General features: G+C 41.0%; 1 protein-coding gene and 1 long non-coding RNA gene across 13 annotated transcripts in view; one reads left to right on the top strand and one right to left on the bottom strand.

Annotated features, from left to right (window-relative positions):
• Positions 1-22103, top strand: part of INPP4B (inositol polyphosphate-4-phosphatase type II B) — a 554905-nt gene that overhangs the window by 394251 nt on the left and 138551 nt on the right. For all 11 annotated transcript variants that reach the window (XM_039539756.1, XM_039539755.1, XM_039539753.1 and 8 more), the window contains 2 exons: positions 7629-7841; positions 18347-18494. In XM_039539756.1, coding sequence (XP_039395690.1) covers positions 7629-7841; positions 18347-18494 — 361 coding nt within the window. The remainder of the gene's footprint in view (positions 1-7628; positions 7842-18346; positions 18495-22103) is intronic.
• On the bottom strand, positions 367-22014 carry LOC120405881. 2 transcript variants are annotated; one of them, XR_005598962.1, is made up of 5 exons: positions 21934-22014; positions 7421-7551; positions 5751-5965; positions 805-1133; positions 367-699 (listed from the first exon to the last, which is right to left on the bottom strand). It is a non-coding gene; the product is annotated as an uncharacterized LOC120405881 (long non-coding RNA). The 2 variants fall into 2 exon arrangements; XR_005598963.1 differs by lacking the exon at positions 5751-5965.

Here is a 22103-nt window from a genome sequence, read left to right as displayed (position 1 = left end):
CTGAATGCCGTACTTGGCAGAGACACCACCACCACCCTGCAGACCACTGTTAATATCGCCAAGAAGCCCAAGCCACTGGCCCCTGTCATAAACAGCAAGGACAAGGAGGATGGGGGACATGCAGCTGATGGATTCCAGCTATGCCATGGGCCAGGACCTGTATGAGACCACCGCAGTTCAGTCAGTCCTGGCAGTCGAGCACCAATGAGCCTGATGCGGGGAGACGGCTCCTTTGGTAAGTGTGTAAATTTATTTCCTATTACAGTGGTGGGTTCCCCAACTTAACAGGACACAATGATTGCCTTTTCATTAATTTACTGGTACTAGACGAGGTAGTATAACAAAGAGAGGTAGAGTTATCTGCTTTTTATTCCACTGTAGAGTAAAGCAAGGGTGGGCATGCAGAGCAGTTAGTTTATGTGCACAGGGATGTCCCTTGAATCCTCCTGAGAGGTCTCAATGAAACTTTCATGTAGGTTCTCTGCAATCCTCTCCCAGAGGTTTCTAGGGATGGCAGCCTTATTTCTTCCTTGGCGGTAGGACACTCTCCTGCTCTAGTGAGCAACAACTTTAGCAGGCACCATTGCAGTACGCAGGCTAGCAGCATACAGGCCTGGGTGGCTTCAGGACACCAGCAGCAGCTGTTCTCTCTGTGCCTTTGTTACCCTCAGGAGTGAGATCAGCTAAAATCATCACCATCTGTGGAAAATGATGCCAGTATCCAGTGCCATTGCCATATACTCATAGTTACATGCAAATGAGAAATTCCTTCCTCATTTCCCTCACCCTGTGGGCCATACTCACCATGGCTGGTGCTGTGAGTGGCACCGTGCACAGGCACTTCCAAGCAGAAGTGCAATGAGCTGGTCTTGTTTAAAACTTTATGGGAGCAAGAGTGGGGAGTTCTGAATCTTAAGTTTCACTTTCTGTTGTGACTATCCTGACTATAACATCTGTGTGCTTTATCTGCAGCTGCTGCTATGGCAGCCCTGAGGGGTTCCCCTTCCGCACCTGTGGAACGCCTGAACCAGATAAGGAGGAGAAGGAAGAGGACTCGGGATGACATTTTCAGTGAGACCCTGCAAGTCCGTGCTGTATCAGACAGGGCCTGGAGGGTGATCATTGCAGACAGCCTGCAGAAGGAAAGAGGAGAGAATCCCATCAGGAAAAGGAGAGGGAGATGCATCAAGACATAATTCAAATATTATGCAGGACACAGCAGGCAGCTATAACCATTGGGATATTTTTCTCATTGAGATCCAATCTTGTGAGTAAACAGTGCCAGCGTCCCTTCAATCTACCAAAACCACATTCACCTATCATTCTGCACCTGCTGAGCCGGTAGCTGAATCTCCTTGATGCTGTCAAGGTGGCCAGTGTATGGTTTCATGAGCAAGGGATAGACTGGGTCTCCCAGGATCACTATTGGCATTTCAGCATTCCCAATGTTTCTGAAAAGTCTTGCGTTCTTAAGATGTGAGTGTCATGCACCTTCCCTGACCAGCCCACCTTGATGTCACTGAAACATTCCTGGTCATCCACCAATGCTTGCATAATGATAGAAAAGTAGCCTTTCAGTTGAGCTACTCTGTGGCAAGGTGGTCTGGTGGCAAAATAGGGATATGCACAGGGGCGGCTCTAGGTATTTTGCCGCCCCGAGCATGGCAGGCAGGCTGCCTTCGGCGGCTTGCCTGTGGGAGGTCCCTGGTCCCGCGGATTCGGCGGCACGCCTGTGGGAGGTCCGCCAAAGCCACGGGACCAGCGGACCCTCTGCAGGCATGCCACCGAAGGCAATCTGCCTGCCGCCCTCGCTGCGACCGGCAGAGCGCCCCCCATGGCTTGCCGCCCCAGGCACGAGCTTGGCGTGCTGGTGCCTGGAGCCGCCCCTGGATGTGCATGCCACCGATTGCTCCACTGCAGTTCAGGAATCCCATTGCTGCAAATCCCTCTATTATGTCCTGCACACTGCCAAGAATCACAATCCAGCCTAGCAGGAGGCAATTAATGGTCCTGCACACTTGCATGACACCAGTCCCCACAGTGCATTTTCCAACTCTAACGTGATTCCCCACTAACAGGGAGCAATCTGGAGTTGCAAGTTTCCACAGAGCAATCAACAATCGCTTCTTCACTGTCAGTATAGCTCTCATTTTGGTATCCTGTGCTGGAGGGCTGGGGCAAGCTCAGCACACAGATTGTGGCCTTGTGCATCTGAAAGTTCTGCTCATCATCCCAAGCCTGCATTATGATGTGATCCTACTAGTCAGTACTTGTTTCTCGGGCCCAGAAGTGGCACTTCACATGCTCCTGCTCTATGAACACCACCAACAACCTTCAACTGGTTCTCACTATGACCCACAGCAATCTGTCCTCCAAAAAATCATCATGTTCCCGACTGAGTCAGTTCTTGCAGATCTGCACATACCAGAGGATCATGCATCCTGTGCTTGCAACGCTTATGACAATAGTGGAGAGCTGTGCAGGTTCCACAGAATCATAAAATATCAGGGTTGGGAGGCACCTGGCTCAAAGCAGGACCAATTCCCAACTAAATCATACCAGCCAGGGCTTTATCAAGCCTGACCTTAAAAATCTCTAAGGAAGGAGATTCCACCACCTCCTTAGGTAACCCATTCTAGTGCTTCACCACCCTCCTAGTGAAAAAGTTTTTACTAACATCCAACCTAAACCTTCCTCACTGCAACTTGAGACCATTACTCCATGTTCTGTCATCTGGTACCACTGAGAAGAGTCCATGCTTCTGTCAGAGATGGCAGACTGTGAGGAGGGCCATGCAGGCTTGTGGGATTTTGAAAAAGGTGGGATAATTATGAGATATAGCTGACATTATAGGATGGAGACAGTTGTACACTGGGAAGTTGACCCCTTGCTTCCAATCACCCCTGCATGACTCATTTCGACCCCACCTTGCATTGCCAAAACGTCTCAAAAGACAGTTCTCTGGATGGTAGCAGGTTGCACACTGGGTTACCTACCCATAGTGCACTGCACTGTGCATTGATACAAATGCTTCCGGTGAGTACACGTAATGCCTACAAATGGTGCCAAGCATGAACGTGCATCAGTGATATACTAATTGCAACGGCTTTGTGCCAATGTAACTTGCGTTGACCAAAATTTGAGATGTAGACATATCCAGTAGGAGTCTTTCCAATGACTTCAATGTGCTTTCAATCAGGGCATAAGTGAGAACACAGGAACAGCATATAGCACCAGAAAAATTTGGCAATTAGCAGTGATCGTGCATTTAAACCATCTGCATTGTATTTGGCAAAGAGGTCTTGGGGTTTATCTATATATATGAAGTTTAGTCAAACTTCATTTATCCAAACTTTGATTATCCAAAAACAACCTGTCTAGTAATTGAGGTCCTGATCCATGTGATATGTCAGTTGCACTGAAAAAATCCTGTTTATTCGAAGCCTGGAATTACTGAAATTACTTTTACTCTACTCATTCAGATGATAAAAAAAAAAATAATATTATGGGCCAGATTCACCTTTGTTGCAACTCTATTTGTGTCTCTGGAGTTACAAGGGGGATGAATTTGGCCCTGCTTTATGATGGAAGAAGTTTTGATATAACGTAGTTGAGGATTCTTCGGCCTTTTATAACAAAAAAAATTCATATATCCATTGAAAAGTTTGAGAATCCCATAAGTCAGATTTTACTGGGACATATGTCAGTGGATCAGATAACCTTCTCTTCTACCTTAAATATAATATACCCGTGTAACTCCTATTATGTAGACCTTTTTATATGCTGTGGTCAGCCAATTAGATGAATTATATTGTATTGTATTTTTAAGAAGCCTGACATTGTTCTCAACTAACACATTTATTTCACACTTGTATATGGACTTCACTGATATGGAACATACACATTTCTGAAGGGAAGAGAGAGTTGCTGGAGGCTATTTGAGTTACTGCAAAGTTCTAGAACATGGTGACAAACCTAGGATGAGACAAGGAACACTGATAAGGAGCAAATCCTGTGGGTCCCAGGCACAAGAATCTGTTGTAGTTGGTTACACTGAGGATGGGTTAGGAATTGAGATGTACAGGGGTGCCACATCCTCCTTTCAGCGAAGTCTAGCTCCATGGGATCTCTGCACAGTGTCACAAGCGGAACTTGAGGTAAGCTCCCCACCCTCAAAAGCTTCGAAACAGCCCAGGGGCTGATTCCGTCCCAGCTAAGGTGCCTCTGCCCATCGTGGTGCCTGATATGGCCACCCAGGTGTCACTGCTGGCAGGGCCCCTAGGAGTCCCTGGTACCGCCCCTGTAAAGCCCCCTCGCATGCTACACCCCATAGAACCCCTCTCCGCCACCGGGCATTCATGGCCCACCATACAATTTCCATACCCAGATGCGGCCCTCAGGCCAAAAAGTTGCTCACCCCGTGTTAGATGTATCATCTTGTCTACTAAAGGCTGAGGTACCAGAGAGGAAAAGAGTTGTTTTACTACCCCAGATCTGTTCTATCTTCACCCACTCTCCCAGCGTAGCTCATGAACCATGCAGAGAATGTTTCCAGTATGTTCAGGTGATGGGAAGACAGTCTGAAAAATAGCTGAGTCACTCCTCTGCATGGAAGGGAAGAGGCCCATGTGCAGAGAACTACTCCATGCATGGATTGGGGGAACAGAAATTCTACCCCCGTATTGCACCATGAAATTCCATGCAGTGGCTATAGAAGCTTTGGGCCAAATGCTGAAGTCATCATTAATTCATTATTTCTGTTATTCTTTTCTAATTCAATCCTTGTTTGACATTACTCCAACCTAAGACAATTAGAGCTTTACCTGAGCAAGAATTGAACAGAAACTGGATAAAGGCTTGAATAATTTGGTTCTTTATAAATTGTGCAAGTCAGAGGTGTATTTCATTGCAACATATTGGCATAGTTTGTAGAAAATTATGTCTTTCCATGATATTCCTAACAGAAAGCTTAACAGAGTAATATATTTCAGGGCTAGATTTAAGGCAAACCTTTGCCCAAGGAGTACCATAACATAAGGCACCCCATAACTCCACTCCTTGGGCCCTGCTTCTGCACTGTAGCTTCATCCCATCACCCTCTTGATATGGTGGTGGGGAGAAGGCTTGCTCACTTCCCATATTCAGTGGCAGCAGGATGGGGCAGAGTTATTGTCATGTTCTGGGGTGCGATCCAGAACAAGTCAGGGGTTGTGTCACCACCTGCCCTGTAACCCTGGGTGTCTTAACAGCTCTGCTGCTGTGGCTCATAGCCTGCCTGGACACCAACAGCCATCAGGCAAGCATGAAGCATCCTGAGTGACTGTGTGCTGTGCAGCCCTGGTTCAGCACTCTGCTCAGACCCCAGCAGACTGCCTACAGAACAACAGCCCCACTCTAGTCACTATCAACAGTTACCTTATGAAGGGGTAACTCCAACACCTCCCAGTCCTGAATTTCCCCAAAACAATCTTCCCTCAAGTGTCCAGCCCTCTCCTGGAACATTTCAGAGAAATAATAAGGTTTGTTTGCTCCTTTACAGCTTATTAACTTCACTGGAGTAAACACACCCTTCCCTTCAAGCCCAGCACTAAATGGCTTATTGTAAAAATAAAGCAAGTTTATTAACAAAACGATATAGGTTAAGTGATACCAAGTAAAATAAATGAAGTTAGAAAGGGTTGCAAACAAAAGTAAAAATACTCTTTGTAATGGCTAAGACTTAAAAACTACGGCCTTGGTAGATTTCTTACCAATCTTTTGTTCCCAGAGACTTCAGCCCACTCAGAGGACAGCCCCATCTTTCTCAGCTTCCAAGAGCTCTGACCTCTTGTCTGTGTCCAGTGATGGATGCCAAAATGGCTTCTTTTTTTCTCCTTATATTAGCTTCCCAAATTCACCGTTTTGTCCTCAGACTCAGGATGATCTTATGCTGTTCTTCTCTTCTTGTGGACTTCCTATCCCCCTGCTGATTCATATGTAAATGGAGCTTCCATTGCTTTTGATCACACCCTGTTTAATTTCATTGGAGACAGGTCAATATGTCTCTTCCCTTTTGTCTGGGGAAAACCTGTTTCTCCCTGTGTTTGTCACAGACTTTAAAGTGTAATATCATGCATTATCCATATTTTCTCATATAGTGTTAATACATAGATTTCACAATGATATTAATTACCAGTGGATCATTAGCTTTCAGAAAGGACCTTACTTAATACACATTTGTTATACAATAATATTGTATACGATCAGTTGATTCAGTTACTTATCATTTGCGGTTCAGACCCTGGACTTTATAGCCCAAATGGTTACTCTCTGTTGTTGGGGTATAGACACCATACTGTCTGTCTCCCCATGACCAATTTGTTTATCTTGTATGTAAACAGACCTTCATTGTCTCTGCCTGACATGCAAATGAGCATTCCTTTGTCTAGGGCAGAATGGACTTGTATGCTGCTTGCCAAACACATTTTAAGGACATAATTCTAGCACATATTTGTAACTCTTTGTACACATCCTCTACCTACATCATGCAAGAATATTAATAACCAGTGAGTTGTTAATTTTCCAATGATATTTTACATGGCACCTTTTAGATACAGATTATGACGACAGTATGTTGGATAGAGTGAGTATGTCAGGCCTGACAAGAGCTGCTGTCACAGAGTAGTCAACCACAAATGGGCCTGAGAGTCACAGTTCTCATTCTAGGAATGCCATCAAGGTCCCTCTTCTCCCAAAAAGGCAGGCAGCAGACCTCTCAGTACTGCCAGCAACTGGAGTATATCTGCTTGGGTGAGTAGGCCAGGCCTGTTGCTCTCATATCCTCCTGCATCTCAGAGTCTCCTGCTGGGATGGTATTGGCAAAGACTCCCAGAGCTGTGGATTTGAGTTAACACCCCACTGAGGTGAAGGAACATTATGTAATTTTAAAGCTTTTGTTCTGGTTTCTCTGTGATGGTGTCACTTCATTGGTTATGCTTGAGTCACATTTTCAAACTTGTCTTTGCAACCATAAGGGCTAGATTTTTTTTTTTAAGGAAAGCTGAGATTCTGACACCATCGCACAACTAACTCCAAAAGCTGGGTCCCTAGGCATGAGCCTATAGTGCCTATGCCTTTGACTTATTCCAGCACTGATCTAAGCTCATGCTTTGTGCATATGCTTCAGTCCCACTTGTAAGCATTGCCTTCCTTGTGCTATACTCTACTTGAATTTATTTATTTGTTTCTTTCTTTTTTGGAAAGAAAATTCTGAAATTAATCACATTTTCTTTTGACATTTGTTGGAACATACTTAAAAAGAGCAGCAGATTAATACTGTTCAAACAGTTATCCCCATAGAAACCTGTCTCAACAGAGAGGATTTGGAACTAGAATAAAACAGGACTATGTAGACAGATGGTCTTTATAACAGATACTGTACCTTTGCATTAACTTTTAGAAGAGTGGAATTTCAGAGACTGGCAATGTTCCAGAACCTGACATTGTTCCCCAATGTTTGGTATAAGTTCCTTTCTGTGTCTCAGACTGCATAGCAATTAATTTTCACTCTACCTAAACAAAAATGTGTATTTTAATAATTACATATACATTACACACTTCGGTCTAACAGCCCATTAATTTCTTTCTAGACAGAGTTATTTGTGCATGCCTTCAAGGATCAGCTGGTCAGAAGTGCCCTTTTAGCGCTATACACAGCCCGTCCAGGTTGTGTCCTCAAGAAGCCAACTGTGCCCAGAAACAGTGTGGAAGGGTCTGGTGAGCCACAGAGTCAGGACCATCCATCTCAGATCAAACGGCAGAACTCTATACCTCACCATTCAGAATATGATGAAGAAGAGTGGGTAAGTAGCCTCCAAGTTCTTGCTTGAAACTCTATCAAAAAATCCACAGCTAAGTGTAGACAAACACAAGTCTTAATCTCCATGTCCCCTCTTGTTAGAAAGACAGAATTTTTAGACTTTAAATACTACTTTATTTTACAGACGCATAGATTCCATTTTCTGATTCATTTGAATCCCAAGAATACTTTTCTAATGAAGTCCCACAAAAGTAACTTTAAACAATTTTCTGATGAATAATTTGCTTGTGTGTGACTGCTTAGTTTGTGCGTATAGCAGTGTTGGAAGCGAAAATCTTCATGACCAGATGGGAAAAAGCCATGTTGTGTGTTTACCAGGGCTGCCCAGAGGGGGGGCAAGTGGGGCAATTTGCCCCGGGCCCCACAGGGGCCACCACGAGAGTTTTTCGGGGCTCCTGGGGCAGGGTCCTTCACTCACTCCAGGGGCCCTGGAAAACTCTCGCAGGGCCCGGGCCCCTGGAGCGTCTTCTGCTCCGGGTCTTCGGTGGCAATTCGGCGGTGGGGGAGTCCTCCCGTTCCAGGATCCGCCGCCGATGTGCCCCGAAGACCCATGGCGGGGGTCCTTCCGCCCCGGGACCCGCCGCCAAAGTGCCGGATCTTCAGCGGCAATTCAGCGGCGGGGGGTCCTTCTGCTCCGGGACTTGCCACCAAAGTGCCCCGAAGACCTGCGGCGGGGGGTCCTTCCACCCTGGGACCTGCCGCCCAAGTGCTAGGCCCTCTGGGCGGCCCTGGTGTTTACCTCAATTCTTTTTGTCATTTAAGCAGATATAAAGGGGACTAAAAAGGAGTATGAAATCAAAGTTCAATTTTTGCCAAGAGTGAACATAAATAGTTTCAAAATGCATGAACTAATGATCAGTGAAAGAGAACTGTTTTCTATGAATCTATTCTTAGAGGATATCTGAAATGCCATAAAAGAATCAAACATGCTTTTTAAATGTCAACATTCTTAGCAGATCTTTCAATGATTTGCACAATTTATACAGCTCAGATTTTGTGAATTCGTTATTTCAGTGGATGCTTTTATGATCTTTTTCCTCAACACATTCCTCCCACATCCTCCATTCTATTTCTCGTCAGTTTCTTATATGCAGTTCATCGCTGTGGTATCATGGATGCAAGTACTCCAACATATTAATCTTTGCTGTCAATAATTAATAATTAATCTTTGCTTGTGTGAGCTTCAGTATCTTCACACCTGAGCTAAAGTTCTGCTTATACCATGAATATGGAAAGAAGAATATTTTTCAGATAAAGAAAAGACAAAAAATGTGCTTTTTATTTTAAATGAAAGCTGAAATTTTCATGTAATAACGTGACTCTGGGTGCTGGAGCTTTAAGAAGAACAAATAATATTGCAAGACTTGTGATAAAATCATGAGTGTTGATGACATTGAAAAGATTAATAATTTTGTACGAATTGAATCTTAGTTCATTTTATTACATTTGCAGTTATGTAGACGCTACCTTGGTTTTATTTGTTTGTTGAAGCTTTATTTTATTTCTTTATAACATGAGTTACAGACTCCTAACAGTTGTCTAAATCAGCAGCCCAGTGAAGCACTTAAGCACATGCTTAATTTGAAATATGTAAGTATTCCCATTAAAGTTAAGCACATGCTTAAGTATTTTGAGAGATCAGGGCTGAATTATCCTCTCATTAGCTTCCCAGTCTCTGTTTTAATGGAAAGCTGATGGCATATATTATCTTAGTTTTAATTACTGAACTCTTGTCAACATGGTGGAAATAGAGCAAGTGCTTGGAAAGTGTGAGAAAAATGCTTAAGCTAATCTGCAATTTAGTTATACAATAACATTTCTTTGAAAATTTGTTTGGAAGTTAGAAAACAATTAAACCTCAAAGGAATATTGTGCTTTCTGTGACTCTCTAAGCCAGGTGTTGGCAACCATTCAGAAGCGGTGTGCCGAGTCTTCATTTATTCACTCTAATTTAAGGTTTCGCGTGCCAGTAATACATTTTAACGTTTTTAGAAGGTCTCTTTCTATAAGTCTATAATATATAACTAAACTATTGTTGTATGTAAAGTAAATAAGGTTTTAAAAATGTTTAAGAAGCTTCATCTAAAATTAAATTAAAATGCAGAGCCCCCTGGACCAATGGCCAGAACCTGGGCAGTGTTGAGTGACACTGAAAATCAGCTCGCGTGCTGCCTTCGGCACGTGTGCCATAGGTTGCCTACCCCTGCTCTATGCCATATGCAGTATTCTTCATCTTTGTGTTGGTGAAGATACATATTGCTTTTCTTTCACTATATCAAAGAAAACAGAAGTTTCTTGGAGCTGGGAGTCTAAGTTTAGTTTGTCTGAAATCTAAAACAATGTCCTACAAAACTCTTAAACTGACCCAGGTCTTCCTACTTTAAATAACTCCGTAATTATTTATTTATTTATTTATTTATTACAATACTGGTGATTTATTTTACAAGCATCTGGAGTCATGAGTTCTAGGTCCAACTTTAAAAAAAATGCAAAAAAAATTCTTTATAAAGAGTAGCTTCCAACTTTCTATTTTAATGTTCTGTTTTTCATGTTGAGTGGGCAATGATATCTGAGAAACTGAATTATTCTTATTCTTAACTAATCTGTGTGTCATACAAAGAAATTATATTTAAAAAGAATGCATATGCAGATTTTTACTAACTTATGAAACTGCCTATATTCCTTGAGACGTATACACCATTAGGCTAAGACTTAATGTACAAACTAAACCCTTATGAAAAATAGCTTTTTGTATTTCTGTTCTTTGTTGATTATTTATATCGGGTAAGAGGTTTTTCTTAGCCTTTTTGAGTATACATTTCTAATCAACTTACTGTAGGTCCTATTTCTGCAAGTGGATCCAAATTGGTGGATCCATTAGGGATCTTGCTATGCTGATCCAGTTGCAGGATCAGGGCCCTGAGCAGCAGTGCTATAATACACCTTTCTCTTTGGATGTCAAATACAAACATTAATGCCAGACAGTTGACAGCAGTATTGATTGAGCTACTTATACTGGTGTAATTGTAAGCACTATGCTTAGGTAGTACCAAAGCATTACTGCTTAAGAAAAAATATTTAACTTGATAGTTACAGATTGCCTGTGAATAGTTACTTCCTTCTCTGCTTGCCAGCTGCTTCTGCTATCCTAGAACCTCCCTCCAGGGAGGGAAAAAAATATCATGTCATGCATAATGCAAGAGTGGGTGGGCAGACTGCCACTTGGAAGTGTTTCTGCTCTACATTTCTGACTTACTAGTTAACATGGTTGGCGTTACAATGCTATTTGTATAGTAATAATAAAAACATACAATGGTGAGAACAAGCTGACTTTTTTCCCAGTTAAAATGGCACTTCTAGAAGATTACATATAAAAATATTTATAAAAGAAATTAGTATACCAAAAATTATGCAATTGAATGTTGACAGTGGAAAGTAATCAGTATTTTGTATATAATTTTATTTTATTTTTTATAGTATTTTAACCAGTGTGCTAATACTGCTGTGTGCAATATCTGAATATACTGTAATTCCTGTGTGAAATATTCTCCCATCCACAATAGCCTATTTCCCAGTGGTCTCCAACCTTTTTATGCACAAGATCACTTTTTTAGTTTAAGTACAACCCAGGATCTACCCCAACCCTTCTTTGAAGCCCCGCCCCACTCACTCCATTCCTCTCCGCCTCTCCGTTACTGCCTCTCCTCCACCCTCATTCACTTTCACCAGCTGCAGGGTCCCGCCGGGTGGCACTTACTGCAGGCTGCTCCCACGCCACTCCCGGAAGGGGCGAACATGGCCTCTGGGGGGAGGGGAGGGTGACCAGGTAGCAACTGTGAAAAAATGGGACAGGAGTGGGGGGTAATACGCGCCTATATAAGAAAAAGTCCCCAAAAACGGGACTGACCCTTTAAAAACCAGGATATCTGGTCGCCCTAGGGGAGGGCACGTGACTCTGCATGCTGCCCCATTCTGCAGGCACCCTCACCCCCGCCCCGCAGCTCCCATTGGCCACGGTTCCCGTTCCCAGCCAATGGGAGCTTTGTGGGCAGTGCTTGATGCAGGAGCCGTGCGCAGACACCCTTGCCTCTCCCTCCCCCGGAGCCACGGGGGCGTGCTGACCACTTCTGGGAGTGGTGTGGGGCTGGAGCAGGCAGGGAGTCTGCCTTAGCCCCACTGCACCACCGGACTTTTAGCAGCCAGAGATCGCAGTTGACTGGCAGAGTCTCCAGGATCGACCAGTCAATCGCGATTGACCAGTTGGCAACCACTGCTATATCCCATTCCAAAGTACTGTCCCATCATGAGTGGACATTAGCTAGGATTCTTGAACGTTCATTAAGATGCGTGATCTATTATGAACATTCCATGAAGAACTATTAACATGCAGTTCTGGCGCATAGCTGCATGCCTGCATGATAATTTAAGCAGGTGCAGTGCCTCTCAAACCTCTGGGAACTACAGTGGCTGTGCTCTACTTTGCAAAAACAAAGCTCTGCTGGCTGGTGTGGAAGGGATGGGGTCATTGATGAGCTCTGCAGGGTGTTTGTTGAGGCCTGTGGAAACAAAGACAGCCTTTGGGCCCCATGACATAGAATTCTGTCTTTTATTTCAAAAGGAAAAGCAAGTTTCTGCCCCTTCTCCTTGCAAAGATAGCATTGAAAACTTAAACCCATGTAAACCCACTGTGAGGGCTGAGCTGTGCTCAGCTTCTGTAGAAAGAAGCTGAGGGAGAACTCAGCATGTGTGCATGCGTACACGTACACACGCACACTCACTTTCTTCCTCTCGCCCGTGTAAAATGAGATGATTAAGTCTGAGGTGTAACTCAAAGAATCACAGTTTAGATTTTCCTTTCACCAACAGTGCAAATCAGGAATAACTCCAGTTAAGTCAGTGATGTAAAATGAGTGTAAGTGATTCTCCTGAATCAGATCCCACCTTATTAACCTTTCTTAAAATTCTTAGGCAGGCCCTCTGCTACCAGGAGGGTTACATTTATGGGGAGAGTGCAGAGCCAGCACTAGGCATAAGCAAACTAAGCAATTGCTTGGGGCCCCCCTATTAGTATGTGTTGGGGGGGGAGCTAAAATATTCCTGCTTAAGGCCCTCAGTGGGCTATATAGCACCACCTCTGGTGGAGGGAATGAGAGAATTGTTTAACAGGGTTATCTAAAAGTATGAAGACTGGGCCTGCTTGTTAAAAATATGATGCTGAGCTGGCTTTGGTGACTCAGGTGGCTGGTATGGTGTGGGTATATCTGCCACTGCCACAGTAGCTTTTGTAAGAGAAACTTCTCTTCTGCATCCGTCTCTAGTGCCAGTAGGAATGAATAGAGGATGCATTGCTGTATACACTGTGCAGCCCTAAATCCTAGCTGCCTCCCAAAACTTCTCCGAAGGAGGAGGAGAGGCGGCAAAGCCAACCTGCTGCTGAACTGAGTAAGAGCCTGCACCCATTGCAGCCCTCCTCTCTTCCTGTCATTGGCCTGCCTGTCCAATGTTTAAAGAACAAGCACTGGAGGGGGAGCCAAAAGCCTAATTCCCTTCCCCTGATTTCCCACCACCACTCCAGGGAACCTGCTGCTCCATCTGACCCCTGACAGTCAGGGGAAACCCACCCACTCCAGAACTAAAGGGGACCCAATACCTGATTCACCATCAAAGGAGACCCACTTTCCCCTGGCCATCTGCCCTGCAGGTAAAAGTAGCAGGTCGGCTATTGTCTGCTATTATTGCAGCCAGCACAGGCTGAAGGACACTTTCCTGCTACCATTACTCTGGCTGTGAGGAGCCTATCTGTGAAATAGTTCTCATGAGGTGTTGGGTAGGGGGAAGCATATTGGGTTGAGAAGGTGGGAGGCAAGTGGAAGGAGTGATGGGATGGAGGAAAATGGTCTGGAAATCATGGATTTTTGGAGGGGTGGGAAAGAATATGAAGTTGATGGATTTCTTTATGTGTAGAGGAATAGTATGGAATTGATGGATTTTATTTGGTGAGAAAGTGTGGTTTTTACCTAAGAAATGTCATATGAACGAGATGGAAAATTTGAAGGGCCCCTTTGTTAAAAATTTGGCCCTCTCCCCTGTTGAGAGAAAAGCATCAGAATCAATGCTTAGCCTTGTATAGTCCTTGTGACTCCTCAACGCAGTGACTTCCTTTTCTCTCAGCCTCTTCTGTGGAGAACATGGAGGCTCTTTACTCCCTATGTTTCTCTTGCCCACACCTACATATGACGGTTAGGGTTAGATTTTTGGATGTTTTTCTACATTTTCAAATATATTTATTTAAGTTTCAAAGTGTACAGTGCTCACTTTATATTATTTTTATTACAAATGTTTGCACTGTAAAACTGATAAAAGAAATAGTATTTTTCAATTCACCTCATACAAGTACTGTAGTGCAATCTCTTTATTGTGAAAGCGCAACTTACAAATGTAGATTTATTTTTTTTTGTTACATAACAGCACTCAAAAACAAAACAATGTAAAACTTTAGAGCCTACAAGTTCACTCAGTCCTACTTCTTTTGCAGCCAGTCTCTAAGAGAAACAAGTTTGTTTACATTTATGGGAGATAATGTTGCCCATTCTTCATTTACAATGTCACCTGAAAGTGAGAACTGTTGTTGGCATGGCACTTTTGTAGCTGGCATTGCATTGTATTTATGTGCCAGATATGCTAAACATTCGTATGCCCCATCGTGCTTTGGCCACCATTCCAGAGGACATGCTTCCATGCTGATGATGCTCGTTAAAAAAATAATGTGTTAATTAAGTTTGTGACAGAACTCCTAGGGGGAGAATTGTATGTCTCCTGCTCTGTGTTTTACTCACATTCTGCCATGTATTTCATGTTATAGCAGTCTTGGATGATGACCCAGTGTGTTGTATATTTTAAGAACACTTTCACTGCAGATTTGACAAAATGCAATGAAGGTACCAGTGTGAGATTTCTAAAGATAGCTACAGCACTTGACCCAAGATTTATGAATCTGAAGTGCCTTCCAAAATCTGAGAGGGATGAGGTATGGAGCATGCTTTCAGAAGTCTTAAAAGAGCAACACTCCAATGCAGAAACTACAGAACCCAAACCACTAAAAAAGAAAATCAACCTTCTACTGGTGACATCTGACACAGATGATGAAAACGAACATCCGTTGGTCTGTACTGCTTTGGATCATTATCAAACAGAACCCATCATCAGCATGGAGGCATGTCTTCTGGATTGGTGGTTGAAGCATGAAGGGACATATGAATCTTTAGCGCATCTGGCATGTAAAGATCTTGCAATGCCGGCTACAACAGTGTTACGTGAACACCTGTTCTCACTTTCAGGTGATATTGTAAACAAGAAGCGGGCAGCATTATCTCCTGCAAATGTAAACAAACTTGTTTGTCTGAGCAATTGGCTGAGAAAGAAGTAGGATTCAGTGGACTTGTAGGCTCTAAAGTTTTACATTGTTTTATTTTTGAATGCATTTTTTTGGTACCTAACTCTATATTTGTAAGTTCAACTTTCATGATGAAGAGATTGCATGACAGTACTTCTATTAAGTGAAATTGAAAAAACTATTTTTTATTTTTACAGTGCAAATATTTATAATAAAAATAAATATAAAGTGAGCACTGTACACTTTAAAATCTGTGTTGTAATTTAAATCAATATATTTGAAAATGTGGAAAATATCCAAAAATATTTATATAAATGGTATTCTATTATTAACGGTGTGATTGATCGTTTTAATTGCGTGATTAATCGTGATTCATTTTTTTAATCGCTTGACAGCCCTACTTTTTTCCTGTTTACAATATTTCATTATTCTTTGCAGAATTCCCATCTCAAAATCACTCTCACACTCATGGTTGAAATAAAACATACTTCTTCATTTTCTCAACAATTTTCAGGCACCCTTAAGTTAGAGCTGATATCTAGAGCTAAGATTTCCAATGGGCCTCTACACTGCATCTAATTTAGGTTTCAATATTATGCATGCAATTATTAGCTTGTGTAATCCCCCATGTTGATGTGAATATCAGGTAGTTAGGTGTCTAACTGCCTGTCATGGATGTACAACTGCCGGTTTTTCCCACTTGTTTATTTGTACATACAGTATTTCAGCCACAAATTCTACAGGCTGGCTTTGAAAATTATGGCCTCATTAGTATATTAAGTGGTGAACAACAAGTCTGCCTGAGAGTTACTAATTTCTTACCACTTCCAGACAGTTGAGACTTTATTTATTCTTCTGATCAAAACAGTCCTCAAAAAAAAACAAAACAAAAAAAAAAAACCTTTTACCAAAAGCAAAAGCAGTTCCTTTAGCAACACTACATATTTCTTCCATATGAGGACTAGCTTCACTAATGCATACAATATGTATGGCCTTCTATGTGTACTTTCACTGTGAGTGTTTATATTGTTTTTTTACAAAACACACACCTACAGTGTGTGTGTGTGTGTATGGTGTAGGTATATGTTTTGTAAAAAAAACAATATAAATATATATACATGCACCTTTGCACCTTTTCATGATTATATCATCATGACAACAGATTTATCACATGAACAGATTTTATGTTACAAGCACTAACAGCTGATTATACTGACTGATTAACCTATATGTAACTCATATTCAAATGTGTTGTTAGTTTCCCTTTGAAATCACATCTCTCCGTGAAGGGTTTGTGTTCCTTTTTAGCTGCCACCACTTTCATGTACATGTAATGGATGCTATATAATACATGCAGTACTAGTACTAAACACATGTATTATACTTTACTTATCACAAATCTACTTCATGTTCTGCATATCTCTAAATTTAGAATCTTATACATAAATCAGGATTATTTTACAGTATTAGGTACACTTTCCCACTATGTGTTATACAATCTATGATTAATTGGACATAGTTTAAGATTATATTATGTGTTCATATTGGAAGTGGCTAGCAAATTCTTTGTTATATAGTAAGTGTCTCATTAAAAGACCCTTGAAAACCATGCAATCACCAGCCATTAAGAACTATACACATAAGTACTGAAATACTGTAGCAACTTCTGAAAGTGTGATACATTCTACAGCAGAAGTATATGCTGTAAATAATGGTGATACACAATATAGAATAGTTTTAGATTAATAAGAAGTTTGCCTGAGTAGAAGTTCTGGCACAAATCCAGCCTCTTCTATCTCCGGCCAGCTTCCATTTGTTTACATTTGTCTGTAACCATAATATTGTTTTTTAGTCTAAATTCTTCTCCCACACATCCCATGTCTGAATCTTCCCATCCCTCACCTCCACAGCATTGCCCATACGTGACGTTCATTATGTTTCTGCTTAAGTCTTCCTGCTTACTCTTTTCTTTCACTTTGTCTTGTAAAACTCCCTTCCCATGCCTCCCACGACAGAAACACACAGTACACTTCTGGGCACCACATCGCACATATATAGAAGAATGATCGCATCACTCACCCTCTTTCTTCCATTAGCTATCCATTTATTTCAGGTCAAATGATTCATTTTAATTTTAAAATGTGGATGGAGTCATTCCAAGCTCTGTCACTAGCCTTGTCTCACAATTTCTCTCTACTTATCTGGCTCTGGCCTCTTTTCTGTCCTTCCACGCAATCCCACTAGTGTGGATCTAAGAGCCTTCTCTTCTGCAGCTCCTGACACCTACAGGAGCCTTCCTGTTCCTCTCCAGCATAGTGATTCTAGTCTGTCTCATTCCAAATGACTTGACCTTATCTTTTCATCTGTGCTTACACCTCTTGATTTCACTCCCGCTCTATTATTTCTGCAATTTTTGTTATGTCCAGTTAACTCTGTAAAGTGTCATGGGTTGCAATTTGTATGGAAGATGATGTACAAAATGAAATTGCATTAGCTACTGAATGTGGCATATAGGCAGGCTGCTAATATTGGTGTACCATCTCTCATTTTTATGTTTGCTTATTCAACATAGGTCTCATTTTAGCAAATGGAGGGTTCAGTAAATGGGCACATCCTTTTGATAAAGCTGCATGTGCAAACCATGGTGTTGCAAACAAAGAGCCAATCCCGCAAGGTAACGAGCACCCTCACCTCCCATTGCAGTCAGTTAATTGGAGGCGAGGATGCTCACAGGATTGAACCTAAAGTGGACAACTTTGCATGCAACTGTACATGCAATGCGGGCGCATTTAGGAGATTTAGCCCTTGGTTTTGGACAGTCTGAAGTGAACGACAAATGTACCGCTTTTAGTGTCTTAAAAAAATCAGTTCCCATTCAGTTATTTACACCAAAGAAACAGGGACAATGGAAAAAAATTCTTGAAATGATGATATGCTGTGTAAAGATGTTAAGTTACATCATTTGTAGACACCTAATTTTCACTTTACAATTCAGTAATTCTACTGTAGACAATATTAAGAAGCCAGTGGTCTACTAATACATCTCTCTCTATGCTTCTTTCAATAATGTGTAGTGATACTGATGCTCTTTTCAGGATAGGGTGTGGACCAATGTGGGGAAGAGTTTAAACTGCATTATTGCAATGGTGGACAGACTGCTTGAAAAAGACAACAGCAGCAGCGGCATTAAGGAAAGCGAAAATGACCCTTCATCTGCAGATCACATGGTATCACATACAAGTGGTAAGAAACCTATTTTTTATGATTGACTGGGTAAATAAAATGAAAAAAATCACAATAAAAATGAGATAGAACGAGTGAATAGTGTTGTTGATGAAAGTGCTGAGAGTATGGTTTTGCACATTCCTAGCCTTGAATGACAGAAAGCTGTTTATCAAATTGCATCTCAGTTGTGCACTCAAGAACTGCTTGCAGTGCTCAATTTTTTGTGCTACATAAAAGCCTCCTTGAAAGAACAGTGTTTTCTTTTGAAGTCTCTGACATAATTTAATCTATTTTAGGTTTTTCGTGAAACTCCCATTCAGAAAATGACTCAAGAGCATACATTAACCCTTAAGGAAATTTTAACACATACTTTCAAAATGTCTTTTGCTCATAAATCCTTTGCTGGTTCCAAAATCAAATTTTTAAAGATAAAGTTGCTTCTCTTTTGTGAATGCAGCAGTTTCTGCAGAACTGGATATTAGGTAGAGGATGATTTAACAATATGCTGTGGAGAAAATTCTCACAGATCCACATAGTGATTCTTGGCTCCATTATTCTGTTCTTCCTACATGTCTGGATTTCTAATTGTTTTCATTTGCACAGAGATGGAAATATAAAGTCAAGATCCGCTGTATAAATCCGAGATGAGAATCTTGTTTTGTGTGTGTTGCAATGAATGTAAAAGTCCCTCTTTGAAGGTGTATGGTATTCCAAGACCCAAGGAAAGGGTCTTGGAAGCAGAACCAAATTCTGGGCTGCAAACTGCTGGAAAACCTACTCTTCCTTTTATTTAGTGGAACAGTGTTTTCTTTTATCCTGTAATTACATCTTTGTGTGTTTCCCACATTTTCATGACTTGGTTTTAGAACAAAGATATTTAAATTATTAGAAATGTTATAAGATTTGGTTATTTAATTAAAGCTATTATTCCATCCCATTTGTGTACAGATGCTGGGATTTTAGCTGTAGCCCTAATTTTAATGCAGCTGGAAGGCCAGCTTATTTACCAATACCAGAGATTTGTGCCAAGACTGGCATCCAAAGTTTCTGCATCAAATGTGTCACTCTATTTTTATAGTAAAGAGATGGAACTTTTCTTACCTGTTACATTTGCCTCTGAGAGTTTCTCTCTATAAGAAGTGAGAATCTACCTCAGCTGTAAGGTCAGGGGAATGGGTGGCAATTTTTTGGTCTATTCTTTATTCTCCAGTAATAATTTGTGGGAGTGGAGTGTAGGCACAGTATGTGGATTCAGAACTGTGTTCTACTTGGAATGTTTCTTGTACGTTGGAGTGAGGTACAAAATCTCACAGATCAGCTAGGAATAGTCTTCAGTTTGAAACTGTCTTCAGGAAGGGAAACTCAACAGTCCTGGGTCTGATAAAGACAGCAAAACTGAATCTTAGATGTTCTTGTGGCAAACTATTCCTCTTTCTCGTCACCATGCTCCCTCTCTTCCCCCCCCCCCCCGTGATGATAATTAACTCTTACTAGTTTTTTTTCAACATCATGAAGTAGTAGTAGATTTCTTAATAATGAATATTAGATTTGTTTTGCAAATGAGGCCTCTGTTACGCTACCTGTGTGTTAGATACGTACAGTTCTCTATCTATTCTCCAGATGGCATGGATCATTTTGACTGTAGAACAAGATTTTACATTACTTTAATTTTGTTTACCTTAACTGAAAGAAACTTTGCATATGTGTTTGGAAGTCCTCTGCCCACAAAAATAAGAAATTAGAGAAGTATAAATTTTAAAAGTCCATTTTCCCCTTGCTCTTTCAAGCTTCATGAACATTTTCCAGGTGGTGCTCTTTAGATTGAAACATATTTGACTAGTCCCATTCTATTTGTGTATGATATTTTACCTTTAGCTATAACAAAGGGACAAAAACTTACACTCAGGCTCGTAATTTGCAAAGCCAGGTGAAAAGTTGATTAGAGTCTTTATCTCTCAAATTCAAAACTACTTTGAATTACCTTCCCCAAAAAATGTTTAGCTTGAAAGGGATTTAAAAAATGTGCTAAATGTTCTCCAAGCAAAATAAGATCCTGCCCCTATGCTAAGCAACAGTACTATTTTTAATCTGAGGAAATTACAGGAGACATCATTTGTTCTGCTCATAAAATCTCTTCCAGAGTTGAAAAACAGGCCAAGAATAAACAAACCTTGTAGTAATTATGACAATGAAGCAAATTCTTTTTTAATTAAATTCTGCCCTTATTTTTTCTCAGATGTTTACTAAGGGCCTGACCATGCTCCCAGTGAAGTTCATATGACTTGACTTCAATGAGAACAGAATTGAGGTGTTTTAAAGACCTTTTTTTGGATTTCTTCAATGTCTACTTATTTGTAAATTGTAGGTTCTTTATTTTGTTATATTTTATTTGTTAGGAGGTGTGGCTTCATTTCTGTATTAAATTTTGATGGCTTAAAGTGGAGCTGGGAAGGGTAGACCTAGAAACTGAAATGTTTTGAAAGTTGCCTCCTATTGTAGAACTTACTTTAAAAAGTTATCTGCACAGTGTGGAAAGCTTTCAGGTATTGGAGAGCAGCAGGAACTGGTGTAGTTCATGTTGCGTAATAGACTCCAGTGAGATGGAAGATTAAAGATTTATGGTTATGTACGCAGAAGTCAGGAAATGCCATAGTCAAGGTGATAAACTGAACTTTAATTCTGCTCCATAGGGTATATGTAGCCTTTGGTTACATTACATGATGTCATACTATTTCTCAAGAAATCCAGCATAGTACCATGATATTTTACAGCCGTAGATACACATTTATATCTTGCAATGCTGTATACTATTTTGTGTATGCAAGACAAAGTCCATGAAAGTCATTTATATTAAAAATTCTCAATGGATGTTACTTACATGTTATACCACAACTGAAACATAACAAAACTGAGTAATACTGTAAATGTACTAGCATGCATAGGTCCCCAGTTAACTCAGTTAGCTTCCTAGTTGACTAGCTCAGTCCTCAAACTGACCCTATAAGAAAAGCTGTGCTGTTGGTTGAAAAGAAAATATATATAACACATGAAGTTATAACCAGATTATTAAAATATGTACCTTGTAGAGAAGAGAACTGATCATATAAAAGGGCTGTCAGTAAAGATATATTTCATCGTTATGACATAAAATTAGTGTAAGTATTAAAAAATGGAAAAAATGTTACAGGATTCTACACCTGCGTATCTAAGGTTGTAGAAAATGTTATCATGATATATTGGATTATCTGAGCAATAGGATATGTTTCAGTCAATTAAGGACTGCATCATAATACATACTCAAAGGGTGAAAAGGTAGGGTTTCATTTTCTTTGCACCCTCTGAGTATATACTTCTTGAATTTTAGGGTGTGTAACATATCCATTGTATTAAATTTCCTAAATTTTATAATGTGAATACATTTACCTCTTGGCTTTTTTCCCCTCTCATAGATACTTACTTCAAACAAGGATTATGCCCTCCTTAATCTATCTTTTCTTACAGTCTGACCGTTGAGTATATTCTTAAGGCTGAATTTGAGATACCAGTTTCCAAGGTAACAGACTATGGTGTCATCAGCACAGGATTATGATTTCACTGCAGGATAAAGCATAAAGAGAAGATGGGTTT

This window comes from Mauremys reevesii, linkage group 5, assembly GCF_016161935.1.
Source record: "Mauremys reevesii isolate NIE-2019 linkage group 5, ASM1616193v1, whole genome shotgun sequence".
NCBI classification, from domain to species: Eukaryota; Metazoa; Chordata; order Testudines; family Geoemydidae; genus Mauremys; species Mauremys reevesii.
Note: the sequence above shows the minus strand (reverse complement) of the source record. Positions and strands in the feature narration are given on the sequence as shown.